A 21962-nucleotide genomic window follows, 5' to 3' on the forward strand; every position below is an offset into this window, starting at 1 on the left:
CCTTGCGCGGACGGTGTTGTTGCCCCACCTGTCTCCAACCATCCAGCCAGTCTTGCGCCACTTCCGGTTTATCGAAAAACCACGCTTTCCCATCGGCGACAATCCGTAACTTGGCAGGGAACAGCATTGAGTACGGCAATTCCCTGTCTCGCAGCGCTTTTTTCACCTCTGTGAACGACTTGCGGCGTCTGGCTACCTCCGCCGTGTAGTCCGGGAAGAAGGCCAGAGTCACATTTTGAATCTTAACAGGTGGAGAGACTCTCGCCGCTTGCAGGATTGCATCCCTGTCTCTGAAATTGAAGAGTCTAGCCAGCATAGGCCACGGCGCGGCTCCCGGTTTGGGCACAGCGCCCGGGACCCTGTGCGCTCTTTCTTCGGAAAAGAAGTGGGACAGTCCTTTTGTTTGCAGTTTGGATTTTATGAGATCCTCAATGTAGATGTCCATCGCTCCCTTCCCCCCTGTCTCCGGAAGTCCGAGGATGCGTACATTGTTCCTTCGAGAACGCCCCTCTTGGTCGTCCAGCTTGTCCTGCAAAAGTTTAGTGACTTTCTCCATACGCTCCATGGCTATTTGTAGTTCAGATGTGTCCTCCACAAGAGATTTCGTGACTACCTCCACCTGGGACACTCTTTCAGTCATTTTTTGAAAATCCGCTCGCAGCAGCGTGACTTCAGAGGAGATGGAGCCTACTGTAGATTTGACTTCCGAGAGGGTTCTCAGAATGTCTTCTAATGTGACTTTCTTGGTCCCCTCCGTTTCGTGGGAGGCACCCGTGGAGTTTCGCCCACCTGTCTGCGATTGTGCGTGCTGGCTGTAGGCAAACTTTTCCAACTTGGCCTGCGTGGACCCACTTCTAGTACCTTTGCCCGCCATGTTTCTGAGCCTGCGGAGACCGGTTCAGTTCCTCCCTGCGTCACGGCCCGTTCTCGTGAGGCCCTTTGTCCGGTGTATGCGGGTCGGGGAACAGTGGATCAGAGTATGGCCCTTGAGGTCGAGTATCCGTGGGGAGCTTTCCTCCCAATCGCTTATTGCTGTGTCATTCGCCCTTTTTCAGTCTTGCTATGCACTGGCGATAGGTAGTTCCCGGGCCTGTCCATCAGTTGTGCCGCCAAAGTGGTCGCGTTGAATGCTGGCCACCACCCTGCCAAGCTTAGCTGTCCGTTCGTCCCACCGCTGCCCATCTCTGAGAGTGCCTCAAGTAGGGAGTGTCTTACGACTCTTTTTGTAGGGCTCACCAGGTCTAATCAGGGTAAATGCTGCATCACCAGGCGGGGCGTCTAGCTGGGCGTGTATGGCTCTATTGACAGGCCATGCGTTTTATTAATGTCACTAGGTTGTTCGGGGCCCCACCTGGGTCTTAGCCACTTAGTGTCCAGCCTTTGTGTCCAGCCTCTGAATCCTCACTCTGGCCGGACCGCCGCCCACAATACTGCAGGAGAGATGCTGTTAGTCCGCCCGGTGTTTCTTTCCCGGTTTATGTTGCGCCTGCCGGGCCCCCGGGGGCATCAGTGTTTACCGCCACCGGTCGGGTCCAAGCACTTGCAGCCGCACCTCCTCAGGTGGCGAATGCAGTCCTCCCAGCCGAAAGGGCCGCGCTCTGCCCACCGCCGCTCCGTGCAGAGCGCCGCCCCCCAGGGGCGCCTCGCAGATCCGCAGTGTGCCGCCGGCCTCTCCGTCCTCTGTCTGCCTCTGTAACCGCCGCCTCCCTCCGGATGTCTGCAGCCGATGCCGGCCGGCGTTTCTGGCCGTCGCTCTCCCGGTTGGCGCCCCAGATGGTTTTCTTACTGTGCCAGTCCCTCCAGCTGATGGCTGCTTGCTGTAGGCTGGGTGCCGGGAGGAGCCTCCCCAAGCTGGCCGGACCGGTCGCGCTTCCGCCGGGGCCGAGAGATTACGCCAGTCCGATGCTTCCCCTCTGGGCACAGGCCCAAGTGCGCCAGTGTTGTTTCAGGCAGGTTTCAGTCTCCGCTGCGCCTCAAAACCGGATCGGGTGGTGCCGCTTCGAACCCGGACCCGATTGCTGCCGCTTCAGGTGAGCAATGCTGCGGATTAATGTGCCGGATTAATGATTATATCACAGTGCCCTCAGGAGCTCTCACGCTATGCTGCCGCCATGGTTGGCTGCTAGCCACGCCCCCTCTCAAAAAACATCTTTGATTGCAGTCCCAACCAAGGGTGTGTGCGATGGGTTTGTGTCACCTGCCTTTAAGTATAGGGAATATGATGTCCTACCTGGCTCTTTCTGTCTGCCTCCCACTCTTATTAGGAGGGGTTGATATTGGTGAAGAGCATCTGCAGCTTTAGACGTCTCATTGGCCTTTTTGGTCTACCTGAGGGCTGGAGAAATGATTACCTGTAAGGAACATATCCACTGCACTGGCTTGTACCTATGGTCTGAAACCCGAAATATGCAGTCATGCGTGTATTCTCATCATTGTACCAGTGGCCATCTGTCTGCAAGCCGTTTCAGCCTCATCTATGGCAGAAGACTGCAAGCATGAGCTGCCAATGTTTCCTTCCATCCTCCACAACTGCCTTTGTGCTTTTTACATACCCTTCTGGCAAATTCTACATAACCTACTCCATACCCTCCGACTGTTGGTGAGCGTACCTATTTGGGAGGTATTTGAATTGGCTTTACAGCATTGTGTAGATCCCAGCTCTACGCATCTAAGGTCACCTCTGCATCTTAGTGGAAGCCATAGGGATATTCACTTAGCCCCTCTCTGTTAGAATATCTATTACATATGTATTATATATCTATATCTTTTATATATCTATTCTATCTCTCTCTCTCTTATATCACTCTCTCTCTCTCTTATATCACTCTCTCTCTCTCTCTTATATATATATATCTCTCTCTCTCTTATATATATATATCTCTCTCATATCTCTCTCTCTTATCTCTCTCTCTCTTAATATATATATATATATATATATATATATATATATATATATATATATATATATATATATATATATATATCTCAAAGCTACCAAGTACCCAAATGTGTTGGGGGACACTTCAAAACGCGTCAGGCATCCAGGGCAGTTTGAACAGGGAAAGGAATCGTTGTGCTGGAGGCATGCTTACCATTTAAGGCTCCTTGTGTGCAGATGAGGTCTGGGTGCTCCTTGTACATTTGGGTACTTGGTAGCTTGGATATTAACGCGGTGACCCGGTCGCGTAAGGAGCACCAACCCGAAAGAACCGGGGGCCATGCGGGCTGTTGACTAATGGGCCGATATCGTCGGGCAGCAGCGTATGGATCTTGCACGAATCCCTCACAGCGAGGCCCATCTGTGGCTTTGAAAGATTGCCAGCTGAACATTTGCGCGACGTGAGGCACTACAAGTCCCATAATTCCCATCCAGGGTGTGCATCAATGCAATTAAGGGGGTGGTGCCTCAAGCTCTCTTTCGAAATTGCCAAAGCCTCTGAAGAGAAGTGGGGACACTTCTAAACGCGTCAGGCATCCAGGGCAGTTTGAACAGTGAAAGGAATCATTGTGCTGGAGGCGTGCTTACCATTTAAGGCTCCTTGTGTGCAGCTGAGGTCCGGGTGCTCCTTGTACGTTTGGGTACTTGGTAGCTTGGATAGATATATATATATATATATATATATATATATATATATATATATATATATATATATAATATAGATATATAATATATATATTAGCCAGTAGGTATATATAGTTAGGATTTTTTCTCTATGGAACTTTTGAAAATTCTATGTCTAATAACTTTGGCGTTTGTGGACGGAATCGCGTTTCTCACTAGTGTCTTTATCAGTAACTACATATGTTTTAATCTAGTATATGTGAGTATTGATGTATATAAGTGAGTATGAGTGAGAGATTGTAAGAGCTCCTGTTTAAATAAGTATGTGTTTCTATAAGTGAGTGTTTAAGAGAGTAAGTATGTGTAAGTTTCCTTAGAAGTAAGGTGGTAGTGTGTGTATAGCTGTATATGCAAATAAATGGATGTTCAATAGTTTATTTGCATGTGTGATTATGTGTGTGAGTAACTTTGGATGACTGTCGGTGTGTAACAGGATGTATAGGTGTATCACTACATATGATGAGTGAGTATATGCATGAGTGACTATATAAAACTGTTGGTGAATGAGTGGATGTGTATCTAGATGGTGGAATTACTGAATTGGTTGTTGTAACTGGTATGGGTATCTCCATTTTTATGAAAATGTTAGTTTCTATTTTTGAATATGTGTTTCAAGGGTTACATTACACTGAAAGGATGTCTGTCACTTTCTCACAAGGATGGTGTCATCAGTGATGTCATGAGTGATGTCACTGACCATGTCATGATTGATGTAATATGTGACGTCATCAGCAGTGCATTGCAGGCGCGCAAGTTATAGTGAGTACAACTAACTATAACGTGGGAATTTCAATGGTTTTATGTCAGTAAAATTTCCAGCTAACTATAACTGGTGTGAAACCTATGGTTTTTTCAGTAAATTTAATAGGTTTTTTAAATACTAATTCCTAACTATAACGGATGTGAAACCTATGGTTTTTTCAGTGAATTTCATAGGTTTTTTAAATGCTAATTCCTAACTATAACTGGTGTGAAACCTATGGTTTTTTCAGTGAATTTCATAGGTTTTTTTTTAATGCTAATTCCTAACTATATATAAGGCCCCAAACCTGTTTTTTTCTTTGAATTTCAAAATTTTGTTAATAGCAAATGGCTATAGCTATGAAATGTAATATTTTTGAAAATGAATGAATCCTATATTTTATTTGTATTTAAAAAATTTTTTTTAATGTATATATATATTTTTTTATTTTTATTTTTTTTACCCTGGAGCGCTCCCGGGGCGCGCCCCGGTGAGCGCCCGGGAAAGCGTAGGCTTTTGAAGCACCCCAGGGCGCGCTCCGGAGAGCGTCCCATTAGCGCTTTTGCCGCTAACGAAAACATCATCGTGACGTATCGCGTAGCCGCGCCCACGTGATACGCACGGCATAAGCGCACACGGAAGCACTCGAGCGAATACAATCGCGCAACGTAAACATCCGACGAGCTTATGCGACGCGACCTGGGGCGCGCCGCGTAAGCGCGTCGGTCATGTGACCTGAAAATAACACTTTTTATTGGTGCAGAACAGTTTTGGTTTCATAATGATGAAATCCCTGGTCTTGTGACCTGAAAATAACACTTCATTGGTTCAGGCCTTTTTTTTTTCCAAATGATGAAAGACCCCACCTTTTTTCCTTATTCTGACTTTGTCCTTTGACTTAGGAAGACCTGTTTTGCAATCTTTGAGGTATATTTTGTACTTTGAAATGGCTACAGTAGCAGCAGCAGCTGGAGCATCTGCACCACCACCACCACCACAACCACCAAGAGGACCACCACAAGATTACATTGGTGGTCAACAAGAGGAGGAGGAGGAGGAGGAGGAGGAGGAGGAGGAGGAGGAGGAGGGGGAGGAGAAGGTGGCTTCAAGAACACAATACCCCATACCAGCCAAGACCACACACTGTATGGGAGTTTTTTTCGATCCCAGAGGGCAAGAAAAAAGTCAATGCGGCCAAGGTGACTTGCCTAATCTGTTGCATGGAACTTTCAAGGGGGAACCCTAATAAAAAATACTCTTTTGGAAACACCATGATTCGCCACATGCACCGCAGGCATCCAGTCAACTATTCTGCTGCAGAGATGAGGGAACTGGCCAGTAACCCTCCCCAATCTTCAAGCACCACCTCCAAAAGAAAGCAACCCACTCCATCGGGACCAGAGGCAAGGGAGACCATCCCTTGCATTCAGCCACGGTTTGCGGATTTCCGAATAACATGTATTCATTGTGGTAAGACCATCTCCTATGGTGAATTGAGCATAAAGCTCATCGTCCTTGCTGGGGACAACCATAAATGCCCCAAAAAACCCTAATTTTTTCACATCTTGTGTCTCTATCCTACCGAGACACAAGATGGCGTCCGGTCCGGACTGTTTCGAATGTTTACAGACACCCGAGAGCCAATCAGCTTTCCGTGCACACCTCGCGTGTCGCGCCCGCTGCGCTCCCCGGTGCGAGTACCGGGGCGCGGCCATAGATATATATATTTTTTTGAACCTAAATTACTCAAAATCCACTGGAGCACATATCTTGAGACATAGCAAAGGTACATCGGGCTACCAGTCCCTACAATTTTGCCAAGTTTGGTGGACATCCATTCAGCCGTTCGGGCTAAAAGTGAGTTTGACCGCCCTATGGAAATTAACATGGAGAAAACACGTTTTGGGACCCCCCTTTTATCTCGGACCCCGCTTGAGGAATCCCCCCCAAACTTTCAAGGAAGGACCGGAGCTCCGCGAGGCAAATTTGAGGAAATTTTCAGGCAGATTCGTCAACCGGCGCCAAAGTTATTCACAATAGAATTTTGAGATTTTGCATTGAAAAAAATCCTAACTATAACTACCTACTGGCGACCGCCAGTAGGTAATATATATATATACTTATATATATACACGCATATATATACATACATATATATTATATATATATATATATATATATATACAGTCAGAGCAGCTAGATGAACCTTAATGGACTGAAAGTTAAGGCCAGACTGCGCCAAATGCAAACCGTATGGAAGGATGACATCTTCCTTACATGTCGTCGGATCATAGCCCTTGGACTTGCACCAGATACAGAATCTCTTCCACTTGTAAGCATATGAAGTCCTAGTGGAAGGTCTCTTGGCTTCCTTCAGTATGTCCATATAATCTGCAGGGAGATTCAAATGGCCATATTGCACTATCTCAGGAGCCATGCCTTTAAACTCAAAGACGAGAGGTTGGGGTGTACCATCTGCCCCCCGAACTTCGTGAGAAGGTCCGGCCTGCACGGCAGCCATATGTGAGGAAGAAGAGACCGGTGAAGCAGGTCCGTGAACCACCACTGTCTGGGCCATTCCGGGGCAATAAGGATCATCCGTGCCCTGGACTGGGACAGCTTGATGAGCACCGCCAGAATCAGGGGAATGGGTGGAAAAGCGTACAGAAAGCTGTTCGACCAGTTGATCCATAGCGCATTCCCCAGCGTCCCTTGCTGGTAGTACCTGGATGCGAAGTCTCGGCATTTGCTGTTTTCGGCGCTGGCAAACAGATCCATGTCTGGAGTGCCCCACCTGGCGAAGACGTCTCCGAGTACTTCATCGTTTATGGCCCATTCGTGGTTTTCCTGAATCAGTCTGCTCAGTGCGTCCGCCTGAACATTCTGCACACCTGGTAGATGGGTAGCCGTTATCGTCAGTCCTCTGGCTAGAAGCCAGTGCCAGATCGCCTGCGCCTCCTGTGACAGAGTGCGTGATCTCGAGCCCCCCCTGCTTGTTGAGGTAATACATCATGGTCATATTGTCCGTCTGTACAAGCAGAGAGTTGGTCTGAAAGGACGGATGAAAGGCCTTCAACGCCAAGTGAACAGCTCTGAGTTCCAGGAAATGGATATGATAGGTGGACTCCGTCAGGGATCACGTTCCTTGTATCTGTAACTCTCCGGAATGTGCTCCCCAGCAGTGGAGAGAAGCATCCGTCACAATAGTCTGAGTGGGAATGTCCTTGTGGAAGGGAACCCCCTTGAGGAGATTCTTCGCTGAACACCACCATTTCAGAGATTGTAGAGCATGCAGAGACAGCCATATCTTGTCGTCTCAGTTCCCTCGCCTCTGGTCCCATTGATCCTCCAGACACTCCTGCAGCGGTCTCATGTGCAGCTGTGCGTGTGGCGTGAGGAAGATACAAGAGGCAATCAACCCTAGTAGAGAAGACACCGTCCTCACTGTTGTAGATGGAGCGGTCATAAGAGCCTGAGCCTTCCGAAGGAGTGATAAACGTCTTTCCTCCGAAGGAGACACGCTTGCTGACAGCGTATTGATGGAGGCTCCCAAGTACTGTAGGCATTGGACCGGAGTCGGGACAGACTTGGACATGTTGATGTGCAACCCCAGCTTGTTCAAGAGAATGGACGTCTTCTGAAAGTGCGCTTGAGCTTCCGAGAAGGAGGTTGCCTTGATCAACCAATCGTCCAGGTACGGGTAGACAAACACCTTGTTTTGTCTCAGGTGTGCCGCTACCACTGCTATGCATTTGGAAAAGGTCCTGGGTGCAGACTTCAGCCCGAACGGTAATACTGTGTATTGATAGTGATTGGCGCCGACTTGGAATCGGAGGAACTTCCGGTGTTTCTGTGCAATGGGCACATGGAAGTATGCATCCTGTAGGTCTATCGCGCACAGCCAGTCTCTCCTTAGCAGTTGAGGGTAAATCTGGTGCAAAAACAGCATGCAAAATTTTTCCCTGCGAATCCATTTGTTTGCCTGTTGCACGACCAGAATGGGCCTGAACTCGTTCTTGTCTTTCTTTCGTACCAGAAAGAACCTTGAGTACAGACCTCTTCCCCTTTGAGACATAGGGACGTCTTCTTTCGCCCTTTTTCTTAACAGGGTATCGTCCTCCGCTTGGAGCTCGTGCAGCTGAAACTGCGAGCAAACCGGTGGAATTGCTGGAGGCGGACTGATGAACCGAAGATTGTATCCATTGCAAACAATATTCAGCACCCACTTGTCCGGAGTAATTTTTCTCCACTCTGCCAGAAAATATTGAACGTTTCCCCCCAACGATTGGGTAACGGATGACGGGAAAGTAACAGCTCGGGCCTAGACCTGGCCGGGCCTTTGGTCGCGGTGGCAGATTGTTGTCCACCCCGGCCCCTCTGACGTTTTTGGAAGGGCCTCCTCTGGAACCGTACCGTCTCTGGAACGGCAGGTAGGTCTTTTTCTGGTCCTTGGGCTTCTCCAACCCGACAGCCGCCAGGGTTTCAGCCTCAGCTTTCGTCCGGGCCATCTCATCGTCGGCGTGCTTACCAAAGAGGGTCTCGCCCGAAAATGGTAAGTTGGCCACCCTCTGTTGAGCCTCCGGCTTCAATTACATAAGCCTCAGCCAGGCAAGACCCGTGGGCTGCCAGGAGTGACGAATCCGCTGCTGCGCTGATCAGTTGGTTAGAGACCAGCAGCCCCTCATTCAAGATTTCCATGAAATCCTCCTTCTTTTCCTTGGGAAGAAGGTCAGCGAACTGTTGGAGGGACTCCCAGAGCGCCTCCCCAACAACGCCGAGGCACTTGCGGCCTTCATAGAGGTGGCGGCCGTTCCGCAGACCTTCCTGCCTGCCGAGTCCATCCAGCGGCTCTCCTTGTCTGGAGGCACTGTAGATGACGGGGTGGCGGCATGTTTTCGTGCCGCCGGCACTATCACTGAATCCAGGACAGGATCCACCCTCAGAAATGCCGGGTCCGAGTAAGGAGCCCTGCATTTCTTTTGTAGCCTGGAGGGGGCTGATTTGGTAGTCGCCGGAGCGAGGAACAGTTCCATGGCGGGCTCCACCAATCCCGGCACTAACGGTAACAGAGGCCGAGACAATTGCTTTTTGTAAAGCTTCTCAAAGATGACTGAGGTCGTAGGCGTTGGCGCCGTCAGTGTGATGCCCAGCTTGTTTGGCCCTCTCAGCAGCACATCCTGAAAGGATATGATATCGTCCACAGGCGACACCCTCGTCCGAGGGGACTCTGACAGGGTCGGCGAGTAGTCCCTGGACGAGTCCGTACGGGACCTAGACCTGTCCCTCCTGTGGCGCCGTCTAGATCTTGTCTATGAACGACGGCGACTCCTTGATCTCCCTCTCCGTGCAGCGAGATCGAGACCTCCTAGGTCTTGGGCGTTCCGCAGGTTTTTGCGGCCGAAGTTGCGGTGGCCTGACTGGGATCCTCAGAAGAGGCAGCCCTGTAGGCGGAGTCGGGAAGTGCAGCAGCGAGACCGACCTCGGTGGTGCAGGTGGAAGCCCATGAGGCGGTGGAGGCGGAGTCGGAGGCAGCCCATGAGGTGGAGGAGGCGGAGGATGATGAGGAGGTGGTGGAGGTGGTGTCGGAATCCGAGGGGGCAGATCCTTCGGCAATGGAGGCGGTGGTGAAGGCGACCTCGGTTTGGGTGGCGAGTATACCACAGACTACCCCGAGCCCGGAGACTCTACCCTCTTCTTCTTCCTGCCTGACCTGACTGGGGAGACCGAGAGGCCGTGCCCCCTGTCGGTGAGCGACGTCGCCGACGTGCCCCCGATGATCTGGAGGAGCTTCTGTCGCCAGAACGCCTCCTGGAGGAGGATGCCTTCCTCTTAGGCTCCGAACACCTCTTCGGTGTTGAAGAACGCCTTCTCGTCTTGACGTCTATGATCTATGTCTCGACGTCGAAGTCCTTCTCCTTGACGTCGATGATCGCCGTCTTGACATCGAAGTTCTTCGCCTTTTTCTCGACGTCGAGGATCTTTTCGACGTCGTCGACTTCGACGTCGAACGCCGAGTCGACAATCGAAGGCGAACGGCGGTGTTGCCTCGACGGCGAGCGCCGGCGCCATCTCTCGCGTCGTCGAAGGCTCGACGACGACGATGACACTGTCCTCGACGCCGACGTCGGCGGAGGTTTCGACGTCAGTCCCCTCTACGTCGAACATCGACGTCGCTTTGACCCAGAGCCCTGGGGAGACGGGGAACAGACCGTGGTCATCACTCTCGACGCTGACGTCGAGGCTATCGACGTCGACTGAGACCGGTGGCATTTTCTGGCCTTCTTTTCACTGGGGAGCCCCCCAGAGGCCTCAGCAAGCAGATGAAGTAGTTCCAGCATGCCCAGACCCACCTTGCTGCTTACTTTGCTCCAGTTCTTGGAGCCTGATCTTCTGTCTGTCCTTCAGGGTCCTGGAGGAGAAAGTTTGGCAGATCTCACACTCCTCAGGAACATGGCTAGAAGGAAGACATAGGATACACACCCTGTGTGGATCAGATTTGGCCTTCCTCCTTGAGCACTCGGGGCATCTATTAAATAAGGCAGGCATATTTGATAAATGAGGGCTCAGAATTACTAGAAGAACCCCAGTAATAACAGAAGGCACAAAAACACATCGAGTGAACACACTCTCACACTTTAAAAGTGCAAAGCACAAGTTACTACTTGTGTAACGATATATCAGGAAGAGACATTAGTTAGTGATAGATTCCTTACCTTAGAATATCCCCAGGCATCAGACTGGATCCGGAAAATTTTGCGTAGCAATACCCCTGCGCGTTGTCCGCGGCTCCGCGTCCGTCGTCGGCGTTGTTAGCGCCGGAATGATGTCGTCGGAGTACTTTGACGCCGCCCATGCGCGCTGACGTCAGTTCTGATACACAGCTTTTCTGCGCCAGATACGCAGAGCCAGGATAGAACCAACACTGGTGCCATGAAATTAGGGCCCTGGAAGGGGATGACCTTAACCCTAGATATCGGTTCGCAGAACAGGGAGGATGGGTGGGTAGGTAAGGAATCTATCACTAACTAATGTCTCTTACAGATATATCGTTACACAAGTAGTAACTTGTGCATCTGAAAGAGACACGTTAGTGATAGATGCCTTACCTTAGAATAGATACCCCAGCAATACCAACCCCGGTGGAGGGTCTGCGAACCAATAATCACACCAGAAAGTCCTGGAGGACAGAACGGCCAAAGAAGCCATCCCTCCGGACTTGGCTGTCCAAGCAATAATGTCTTGCAAACGTGTGCAGAGAGGCCCACGTAGCTGCCTGGCAAATATCCTGCAAGGGAACTCCCCAGCCCAAGGCAGTGGTAGTCGCCGTGGCCCGGGTAGAATGAGCCCGTAGTCCCACAGGGGGTTCCTTCTTTGCCAAGGAGTAACACGCCTGGATACACAAGATGATCCACTGTGAGATGGTCCGCTTGTGCACCGCCTTTCCCTTCTTAGCGCCCACGTAACCACTAAAGAGTTGGTCATCCACCCGGAACTGGCGTGTGCGATCCAGATAGTAAGAGAGCACACGTTTTGGGTCCAGACGGTGGAGCCTCTCTTCCTCTTTCGAGGAATGCGGAGGCGGAAAGAAGGTGGGCAAGGTAATGGACTGCCCGATGTGAAAGGCCTTGACAACCTTGGGCAGGAACGAAGGTCTCGTCCGCAACACAACCTTGTCCGGATGAACAGAGAGGAAAGGAGGTGTAGAAGAAAGAGCCTGGAGCTCACTCACTCTCCTGACAGTTATGGAGCGGCTCAAAGGGAGCACACATTAGGTAGGCAAGTACAAGATTCAAGTCCCACTGGGGCATCACGAAAGGAACAGGACGGAGCATGTGTGTGATGCCCTTCAAAAACCTATTTACAATCGGGGACTTTAACAAGGAAGGCTGATCAGGAATCCTTAAGAAGGCGAAAAGGGCAGAAAGGTAGCCCTTGATAGTGCCCAGAGCAGAGCCCTGCTGGGCAAGAGAAAGAAGGAAGAGGAGCACCTCAGAAAGGGGTGCAGAGAGTGGATCCACAGCCTTTGCTGTGCACCATGCCACAAATCTGTTCCACCTCCAGGCGTATACCGACTTTGTGGAGGGACGCCTGGCTGCCAGACTGACATTACAGACTTCGGGAGGCAAGTCAAATGGCCTCAACTGTCGCCGCTCAATCTCCAAGCTTGTAGGTGGAGGCTGGACAGGTTCGGGTGGAGGACTGTCCCCTGCTTGCTGCGACAGAAGGTCCTCCCGAAGAGGCAGACGAATCGGGGGATCAACTGACATGCTGAGTAGCTCGGGATACCAGTATCTTCGTGCCCAGTCCAGAGCCACAAGGATAACCTGGGCCCGGTCGAGCCTGATCTTCTTCAGCACTCTGGGCAGAAGTGGTATAGGCAGGAAGGCGTACAATAGACCGCAACTCCACTCGCGGCGAAAAGCGTCTCCGAGCGAGTGCCGCCTTGGAAACTCCAACGCGCAGAACTGATGACATTGTGCGTTCTCTTCTGTGGCGAATAGATCTAACCAAGGCTCTCCCCACTGCAGAAAGAGGCCTTGTGCCACGTCCGAGTTAAGACGCCATTCGTGATCCATCATGCACCGACGGCTGAGTTTGTCCGCCCTGGCGTTCAGGGAACCTGCCAGGTGTTGAACCACCAGGGTCACGCCCTGATGTTCCAGCCATTGCCAGAGGCGCAGAGCCTCCTGGCATAGGGTCCACGACCCCACCCCGCCCTGTTTGTTGCAGTACCACATGGCGGTGGTGTTGTCCGTGAACACCTGCACTACACTCCCCTGGACAAAGGGGAGGAATGCCTTCAGTGCAAATCACTCGCAGCTCCAGAAGGTTGATGTGGAGCTGGGACTCCGCCGGAGACCAGAGACCCCTGATCTTCACCTCTCCCATGTGGCCCCACCAACCCAGGAACGACAAGTCCGTCACAACTACGTGCTCCGGGTGGGGTAGGGAGAGGGATCTTCCACTGAACCAATCGCGGTCTGTGAGCCACCACTGCAGCTGTTTTGCAGTGCCCTCCGAGATCAAGACATGGTCGGACAAGTTGCCTTGATGCTGGGCCCACTGAAACTTCAGGTCCCACTGCAGAGCCCGCATCCGCCACCGGGCGTGATGCACCAGAAGGATGCAGGAGGCCATCCGCCCAGAAGCCGCTGCGTCAACCTGACCGAGACCCGGGATAAAGGCCGAAAGATTGGAATCAGAGCCTGAATATCCCGAACCCGCTGTTCGGGTGGATAAACCTGAAACTGCGCCAGAACTGCTCCGATGAAGAGGAGCTTCTGAGAGGGACACAGGTGCGACTTCTGCATGTTGATGGAGAACCCCAGCAGATGCAGGAGATCGGCCGTAGTCTGGAGGTGGCTGACGACTGTCTGGGGCGAGCCCGCCTTCAACAACCAGTCGTCGAGGTAGGGGAAGACTGAAACCCCTAACCTGCGCAGATGGGCTGCGACCACCGCCATCACTTTGGTGAACACCCGTGGGGCGCTGGTAAGGCCGAAGGGGAGCACGGTAAATTGAAAGTGCTCGTGGCCTACCATGAACCTGAGGTAACGCCGGTGGGCCGGCAGGACGGGGATATGAAAATAGACGTCCTGCAAGTCCAACGCTACCATCCAGTCTCCTGCGTCCAGGGCAGCTAAGACCTGAGCCAGAGTCAGCATCTTGAACTTCTCCTTCCGGAGGAAGCCGTTGACATTCCGTAGGTCCAAGATAGGGCGTAGGCCCCCTTTGCCCTTCTTGGGTACCAGAAAGTAGTGGGAGTAGCAACCACACCCTACTTCTGGCCCAGGAACGCGCTCAATGGCCCCCTTGGCCAAGAGGGCTGTGACTTCCTCTTGCAGAAATTGCAAGCGATCCCCCGACACGCGGTTGAATTGCGGTGGCATGGCTGGAGGGGTGGCCTCGAAGGGAGGGAGTAGCCCCTTCGGACGATTTGCAGGACCCACCTGTCCGACGTGACGTTGCGCCAGTGGATGAGGTGATGGCGAACCCTGCCCCCCACTGGCGTCACATGAGCCTGAAAGCACGGACTAGGAGGGTTTTGAGGCAGGTGCTGCGGGGGAAGGTGTGGACTGGCTGCGCCGTTGTCCCCGACCGCCGCCACGGCGGTTTCCATTGCCGCCACCGCGCTGTTGGACATTCTGCGGCGCGTGGCTGGCAGCACGTGTGGGGCGCCTCTTCCTTGGCCATGAAAGGAGCGAAAGGCACCCGTTTGCTGGCGAGGGGCCGAGAGGCCCAAGGACTTGGCCGTAGCCCTGGAGTTCTTAAATCGCTCAAGCGCATGGTCTGCCTTGTCGCCAAAGAGGCGACAGCCATCAAACGGCATGTCCAGAAGAGTGGCCTGGACATCGGCCGAAAAGTTGGAGGACCTCAGCCAGGCGTGGTGTCGAACCGCCACTGTTGCTGCCATGGCCCTGCCCAGTGAGTCCGTGGTATCCAGCCCACACCGGATGGAATACCGCGCTGCATCTCGACCCTCCGAAAGGGTTTGGGTGAGTTTTGCCCGAACCTCTTCCGGACATTGTGGCAGCACGTTCGCGACCGCGTCCCACAGGGTGTGGGTGTAGCGGCCCAAGAGGCATGCAGTATTAACTGACTGCAGTCCCAAACTCAGGGACGAAAACACCTTCTTCCCGAACTGCTCATACCTCTTGGATTCCCGATCGGGCAGAGCCGTCGGGAATGCGGTCTGGGAAGTGGAGGCCTGGATGACCAGGCTCTCGGAGGTGGGGTGGGTGGACAAAAAGCAAGGGTCGCCCAGGGCCGGGAGGTAGCGTCTGGCCACGTTCCTATCCACAGGCGGACCTGTGGCGGGCTTGGACCAAGTGCCCACAAGAACGTCACACAAGGCCTCATTAAATGGCAGCAGAGGCTCACTGGAGCTTGCCTGCGGTTTAAGGACCTCAGTGAGGAGGTTAGTCCTCACGGACGTGACAGGGAGCTCAAGGTTTAAGGCCTTGGCCGCCCGTGTCACCACTACACTATAAGCAGCCCCCTCCTCCGTAGCCATGGTGGAAGGGGAGACAAATCCAGTGTCTGGCGAAGTGTCAATGCCTCTGGCCTCCCCAAGCTCATATGTCCAGTCCTTTGGTGTCTGGCACTCCCGTGCCAGAGGGTCATCAGACCCCTCTCAATCACCCTCGTCACTCATCTCTTGTAGTACAGGTTCAACAGAAGGGTCCTGTTAATGGAAATAAAAATCTCCAAAGGCCGTCGGAAGCGGCGCCCATCGGCGCCGCTCCGGTGCCAGAACTGGACCGGGGGTAGGATCAGGGACGGCGCCCATAGCAGGCCCCGGGGGCGACACCCATAGGGCCGGCGTCGGCGAGGACGACCCGGATCCGGAAGCGGATCCAGAGAGGTCCTGCAGCGCCGGGACCGAAGTCGCCGGCGGCGCCGGGGCCGAAGCACCCGGCCCGATAGGCCCACCCGCCAGGGCCGTTGGGCCCGAGGCTCCATGGAACCCGGCTGAGGAGGGAGGAACCTCAAGGCCATGAGGTACCGCTCAATCTCCTCCGGCTCCGCGTCTTGCCCAGGGACCCAAAGGTGTGGGGCAGGCGGCGACGACGACGACGACTGCGACTCCGTCGGAGCCGCGCGGGTGGTATCACTCGAACCCCCGGCCGCATCGTGCGAGCGTCGGGGTGGGTCGGAGGAACGATGATGTCTCTCCGACCTCTTATGCCTTTTACCTGAGGACTTGAATCATGATGACCGATGTCCACTCCCGGAGCTGCGAGGGCTCCGACCCCGCGACCGGTCCCTCAACCACCCGTGGGACCGGGACCTGGAGCGGCGCTGGGCCGACTGCCGGAGTTCCAGTCGCTTGCGGGACTGCTCCCGCCTAGCTTTAGACGTCAGGGCCCGGCAGTCGGAGCAGATGCGGTCGTCATGGTCGAGGCCTAAACACTTGAGGCACCGGCGATGGGGGTCGGTAACTGACATCAGTCGGTCGCACCTGGAGCAGGGTTTAAACCCGGGCATCCCTACCGGCTCGAGTAGAGAAATGATCAAAAAGATCAAAAAGTTTAGACAAAAAAGACTAAGGGGTAGAGCTTCTCCGGATCTGCGCTAGCTGGCGCGGAAAAAAGAAGAACTGACGTCAGCGCGCATGGGCGGCGTCTAAGTACTCCGACAACGTCATTCCGGCGCTAAGGACGCGGACGACGGACGCGATGCTGCGGACGACGCCTGCCGGCGCGCAGGGGTATCGCTACGCAAAATTTTCTGGATCTAGTCTGACGCCTGGGGATATTCTAAGGTAAGGAATCTATCACTAACATGTCTCTTTCAGATAAATTGAAATAAATCCTAAAAAGGGAGAGTTCCCAGGGTCCTGCTAGCAGGAGTCGGAAAAAAGAACTGAAAGTGGAGGGGACCTGCTGTGCATTCTGGGATACTGAGAGTTCTAGAAAGTTTCCTTAAAGGCACAGTATTCCTTTTTTGAGCCACATAATGGCAGCCTATGGGGCTTGTCTGTCCACCCCTTCCTCTCTATCATTCCAGAGGCTTTCTTGGTAAAAGGGGAAGTTTTTTCTGTGTAAGAAACTTGGCAGGCTGTACTGATGTTAAATTTGGTGGAATATCTAGTTGAAGTACTGGACAGTGTAGCCTTGGCTGCATTATCGGTCTTTAGATTCTCTCTTAAGTGTCTATGCAGTACTGCACAAAAAGACAGCTTAAGAGACTATTTTTGATTGCTCCGCGGTCCCCGCACATGGGCGGGACTATTCACTAGATTAGGACTATACACAGAGATCCCCTACTACAGAACTACCTATTACAGTTAGGGCAGAATTTGAGGAGGGTGCTCAAAATACAAAATGGCATACATGACTTCAATGGACTGTACACTGCGCAACTATCACTCTACTACTATGTCAACGTTTCCATTAACAATATCCCTAAAAATTCTGATTCAGCATTAAGACTAGGTACCCTTAGCATCATTACTTCAAATTTCTTTGACGAATTGTTCGTCAGCTTACTTAAGAATTTTGTCAATATACCCCCAAACTAAACGGCAGAAACAAGAATCTAAAATGTAGGTCAGATTGTCAGCTTATGGTTGATGTGACGATCAAGGTCTGCATATGTTGATACACACCTAAAGTTAGAAAGGTTTTTTCCTATCTTACATTTTGGACTGAACCACCAGATATCACAATTACACACAGTATCTAACTCTAAAAAAGACTTCACACTTCCAGAAAGAGAATTTTAATTCATAGAGTGGAGCTGGCTAAATGAAAAGGCCCACACATGTATTAAGGGCCTTATTACGATGTAATTGCGGAAGTGAAACCGACCAACCTCCGGTCGGTGGTCCCGACAACAGTATTACAATGCGAACACATATGGTACAGTCACATTCTCCCATTCTTCTATGGAAGCTTGTGATGCAGCCATAAACTGGACGCAGCACAAGCTCCTGTAAAGAAATGCGAGAATCTGTTCATCTCTGCATCGCGTGGCAGGCACCTCAAGATGCCTGCCATACTGGTGCAGGGATTAACAGGGGGGCATCATAGGTGCTCCCTGTGCCCCCAACCGGAGGCCGCAGGATGAAGGGGGGCGCAGCAAGGGGCACCAAAAGTCGCTTTTTGACAGGCTTTCCATTCGGAAAGCGCAACATGGAAAGCCTGTAGGAAACAGACAATGTAATCCCGATGGCGGAAGCACTATCCAATGGACAACAGTGATTCCTGCGACTGAAGGTCGGGCTCGTTGAGCCTGTTGGATTCCAGCCGGTTTCACTTTTGACCGCTTGCATTGTAATGCAGCGGTCGAAAGTGAAAGAGAACAACCGTCAGCCACATGGGAGCATAGGTAGATTAGTTTGGGATTTCCCACAAGTTATTTACCCACAAAAGGATGGATGTTGATTTAGAATATTGTATGGTCAGATGAAAACACAAATCAATAGGCTACCTACTCACTTGTGTTCTCAGTAAACAACCAAAGTGTCACTTAACACTGCTACATTTCATGCTGAAAATCTGCGAAATAGGTGCAGGTCACTAAATGTTAATGCTTCCAAGTTAAAGCCTATGCCACTTCCTCCGATGTCCACTGAGCTGTGCACCTTCTCAAGTAGCTTACCTACGAAACTTTTCTGCTTGGTCAGAGGCAGAGATTTCTGTAACTGTTCCTTTGGGAACCTAGAATAATAAGAATACAAGCAAAGATGGTCAGGACAACAGCAGTATCACAAACTGTGCACTACAGATCAATATACAATTTGAACTAAATGAATTCCAAGATGACAGGGACATTATTATATGCCCTCCTGTAAAAAAATGTTTTTAAGTGTAATAACCTTAATCAAAGCATTTCTACAGAGATGATATCCTAAAAATGGCCAACAGAACTTCCAAGATCCTGGACGTCATTGTACAGGCCGTCCACACAAAGCTGATTGCACCCAGGGAGTATGGATGTCTGACCTGGGTATAAAAGCGTCATAGGCTTAAGAACCTTTCAGAAGCACCAGGTCTGTCAGCCTCTGCTATCTTTTTGGGGGAATAATAGACGCCTCCAGCCTTTGCCAGTTTCAAAGTACCATACTGAGTGAAAAGAACAAGTTACTTACCTTCGGTAACGCTTTTTCTGGTAGATACAGTATCTGCCTGTAGATTCCTCACCTTGTGAATATCCCCTTGCGTCAGCAACATTCGGAAATTCTTTTTGTAGCTTTGCGACGACGTCACAGAGGCACGGCCTCGCGTGCGACTCCGCTGACGTCACCGACACAATAATAGACCCACGCCGGCGTGATGACATCAGTTCCGCCCTTTTTTCCGTGCCTTCAAAGGCACACGGACGGACTGACAACAGTAGATATATACACAGTATACAATAGTCAAGATAACACACACAGTATAAAGACAATGCAGTAATTCAAGTAGAATAACATATATATATATTCAACATTGTCATTATCTAAGGTATAGAAGAGTGGACAACGGGGAGGCGGGTGGGCATGTGAGGAATCCCCAGGCAGATACTGTATCTACCAGAAAAAGCGTTACCGAAGGTAAGTAACTTGTTTCTTCTGATGATACATCCGCCAGTGGATTCCTCACCTTGTGAATAGAGTCCCACAGCAGTCCTCACTCCCGGAGAAGGGTGTCCACTCTCCTATACCAGAAAATCCTGGAGGACAGAGCGCGCGAAGTGGCCGTTCCTCCTCACCTCGGAATCCAAGCAGTAATGCTTCGCGAAAGTGTGGAGGTAGGCCAAAGTTGCCGCTCTACAAATATCCTCTACAGGTACACCCCTAGACAAAGCAGATGTTTAAGACTTTGCTCTAGTAGAATGAGCCCTTATACCCTCTGGAGGTTCCTTACCGGCCAGGGAGTAGCAGATCTTGATGCATAGTATGATCCATCTTGAAAGTGTGCGCATGTGCACAGTTCTTCCTTTCTTGCAGCCAGCAAATCCAACAAACAGCTTGTCATCCACCCTGAACTCTCTTGTTCTGTCCAAGTAGAAGCTCACCGCCCTCTTAGGGCCCAAGCGGTGAAGTCTCTCCTCCTCCTTGGAAGGGTGAGGGGGGAGGATAGAAGGTAGGAAGGGTAATGGACTGTCCTAGATGGAAAGGAGTTACCACCTTAGGCAGAAAAGCAGCCCTGGTCCTGAGAACCATTCGTTCAGCATGAATGGTCAAGAACAGGGGCTTAGAACTAAGAGCTTGAAGCTCACTTACCCTCCTTGCCGAGGTAATTACAACCAGGAAGACGTCTTAAAAGACAAAAGTCTCAAGGGACACTTGTGCAAGGGTTCGAAAGGAGAACCCATCAAGAAAGTAGGCACCAGATTTAAGTCCTATTGGGGCACAATGAAAGCAGTAGGAGGAAATTTATTTGTAAGGCCCTTCAAAAATCTTAAAACCACAGGAGATTTGAACAATGACGGCTGATCTGGTAAACAGAGAAATGTCGACATAGCCGAAAGATAACCCTTGACTGTGGCAACAGCAAACCCTTGCTGCACTAAAGAAAGAGCAAACTGTAATATATCTGATAACGGAGCCTTCAATGGGTCAACAGATTTCTCTCCACACCAAGTGACAAATTTAGACCATCTGTACGAATAGATAGATTTGGTGGATTCACGCCTGGCAGATAAGATGACATCCACCACATCATGTGGAAGAGAAAAGGAATTCAGGTTGCCCCGTTCAATCTCCAGGCATGAAGGTGTAAGGTCTGGAGGTGGGGGTGTAGAACCTGCCCCTCCATCTGAGAGAGGAGATCTGCCCTGAAAGGGAGACGGAGCGGCGGGCAGGAGGAGAGGTGGAGAAGATCTGTGTACCACACCCTTCTTGGCCAATCCAGGGCAATCAATATGACTTGGGCCCGGTCTTGGCGAATCTTCCTCAGAACCCGAGGAATCAAGGATATGGGGGGAAACGCGTAAAGGAGTCGCGAATCCCAACCCAACTGAAATGTGACCCCAACGCTCCCTGCATCGGATACTGGAGGTTGCAGAATGAAGGGCAGTGAGCATTCTCGCGAGTGTCGAACAGGTCCACCTGAGGAGTCCCCCACGTCCGAAAGACGTAACAAGCTACCTCTGGATGGAGCCTCCACTCGTGGTCGGCTGAGAACTGCCGACTGAGACTGTCTGCTCGAACGTTCAGAACTCGGGCCAGATGATTTGCCATTAGACAAATCTGATGGTCCTGAACCCAGGACCAGAGACGCAGGGCCTCTTTGCAGAGACAATGTGACCCTACTCCTCCCTGCTTGTTGACATACCACATCGCGGTGGTGCTGTCCGTCAGGACTTGAACCGACCGACCGCGAAGGGAAGGAAGGAAGGCCTTGAGAGCCAGACGTATCGCCCTCAATTCTAGAAGGTTGATGTGAAGCAACCTTTCCTCTGGAGACCAAAGACCCTTGACCTCCAGATCCCTCAGATGAGCACCCCACCCTAGAGTGGATGCATCCAATATCACTGTGGCCACGGATGGAGGCCGTTGAAAGGGCTTTCCTTGAGACAGGTTGCCTTCCACTCCCCACCAAGTCAGATCCGCTGCAGCTTCTCTGGAGATCCTGACAGACTCCCTGAGATCTCCGTTGTGGTGATACCACTGCCTGCGGAGGCACCACTGGAGTGCCCTCATGTGCCAGCCTGCATGGTTGACCAACAGAGTGCAGGAAGCCATCAGACCGAGCAGGCGAAGGGCCTTCAGGCCTGGAACAACCGCTTCATTGAAGAATAAAGGAATCATTTCCTGTATGCTGCAAATTCTTTGAGGTGGAGGGAATGCCCGACATACAGTTGTATCCAGTACCGCACCTATGAACAGGTTGCGCTGGGAGGGAACCAGGTGAGATTTGGGTACATTTATCGAAAAACCCAACCTGTACAACAACTGAGTTGTGTCTTGCAGATGATGGAGCACTTTCTCTGGAGATTCCGCTTTGATCAGCCAATCGTCCAGATACGGGAATACCGGTATCCCCGATCTTCTGAGATATGCTGCCAACACAGCCATCACCTTGGTGAAGACTCGAGGCGCAGTAGTAAGACCAAACGGAAGGACCGCAACCTGGTAATGCTGTGATCCCACCGTAAAACGGAGAT

At 51.5% G+C, this 21962-nt stretch overlaps 1 protein-coding gene across 1 annotated transcript in view; it reads right to left on the minus strand.

The window, feature by feature from the left end:
* XPNPEP1 (X-prolyl aminopeptidase 1) overlaps positions 1 to 21962 on the minus strand; it is a 534678-nt gene that overhangs the window by 156028 nt on the left and 356688 nt on the right. The window contains exon 13 of the mRNA XM_086922757.1: positions 18471 to 18529. Coding sequence (XP_086778883.1) covers positions 18471 to 18529 — 59 coding nt within the window. The remainder of the gene's footprint in view (positions 1 to 18470; positions 18530 to 21962) is intronic.

Source organism: Lissotriton vulgaris, chromosome 5 (assembly GCF_964263255.1).
Source record: "Lissotriton vulgaris chromosome 5, aLisVul1.2, whole genome shotgun sequence".
NCBI lineage: Eukaryota > Metazoa > Chordata > Amphibia > Caudata > Salamandridae > Lissotriton > Lissotriton vulgaris.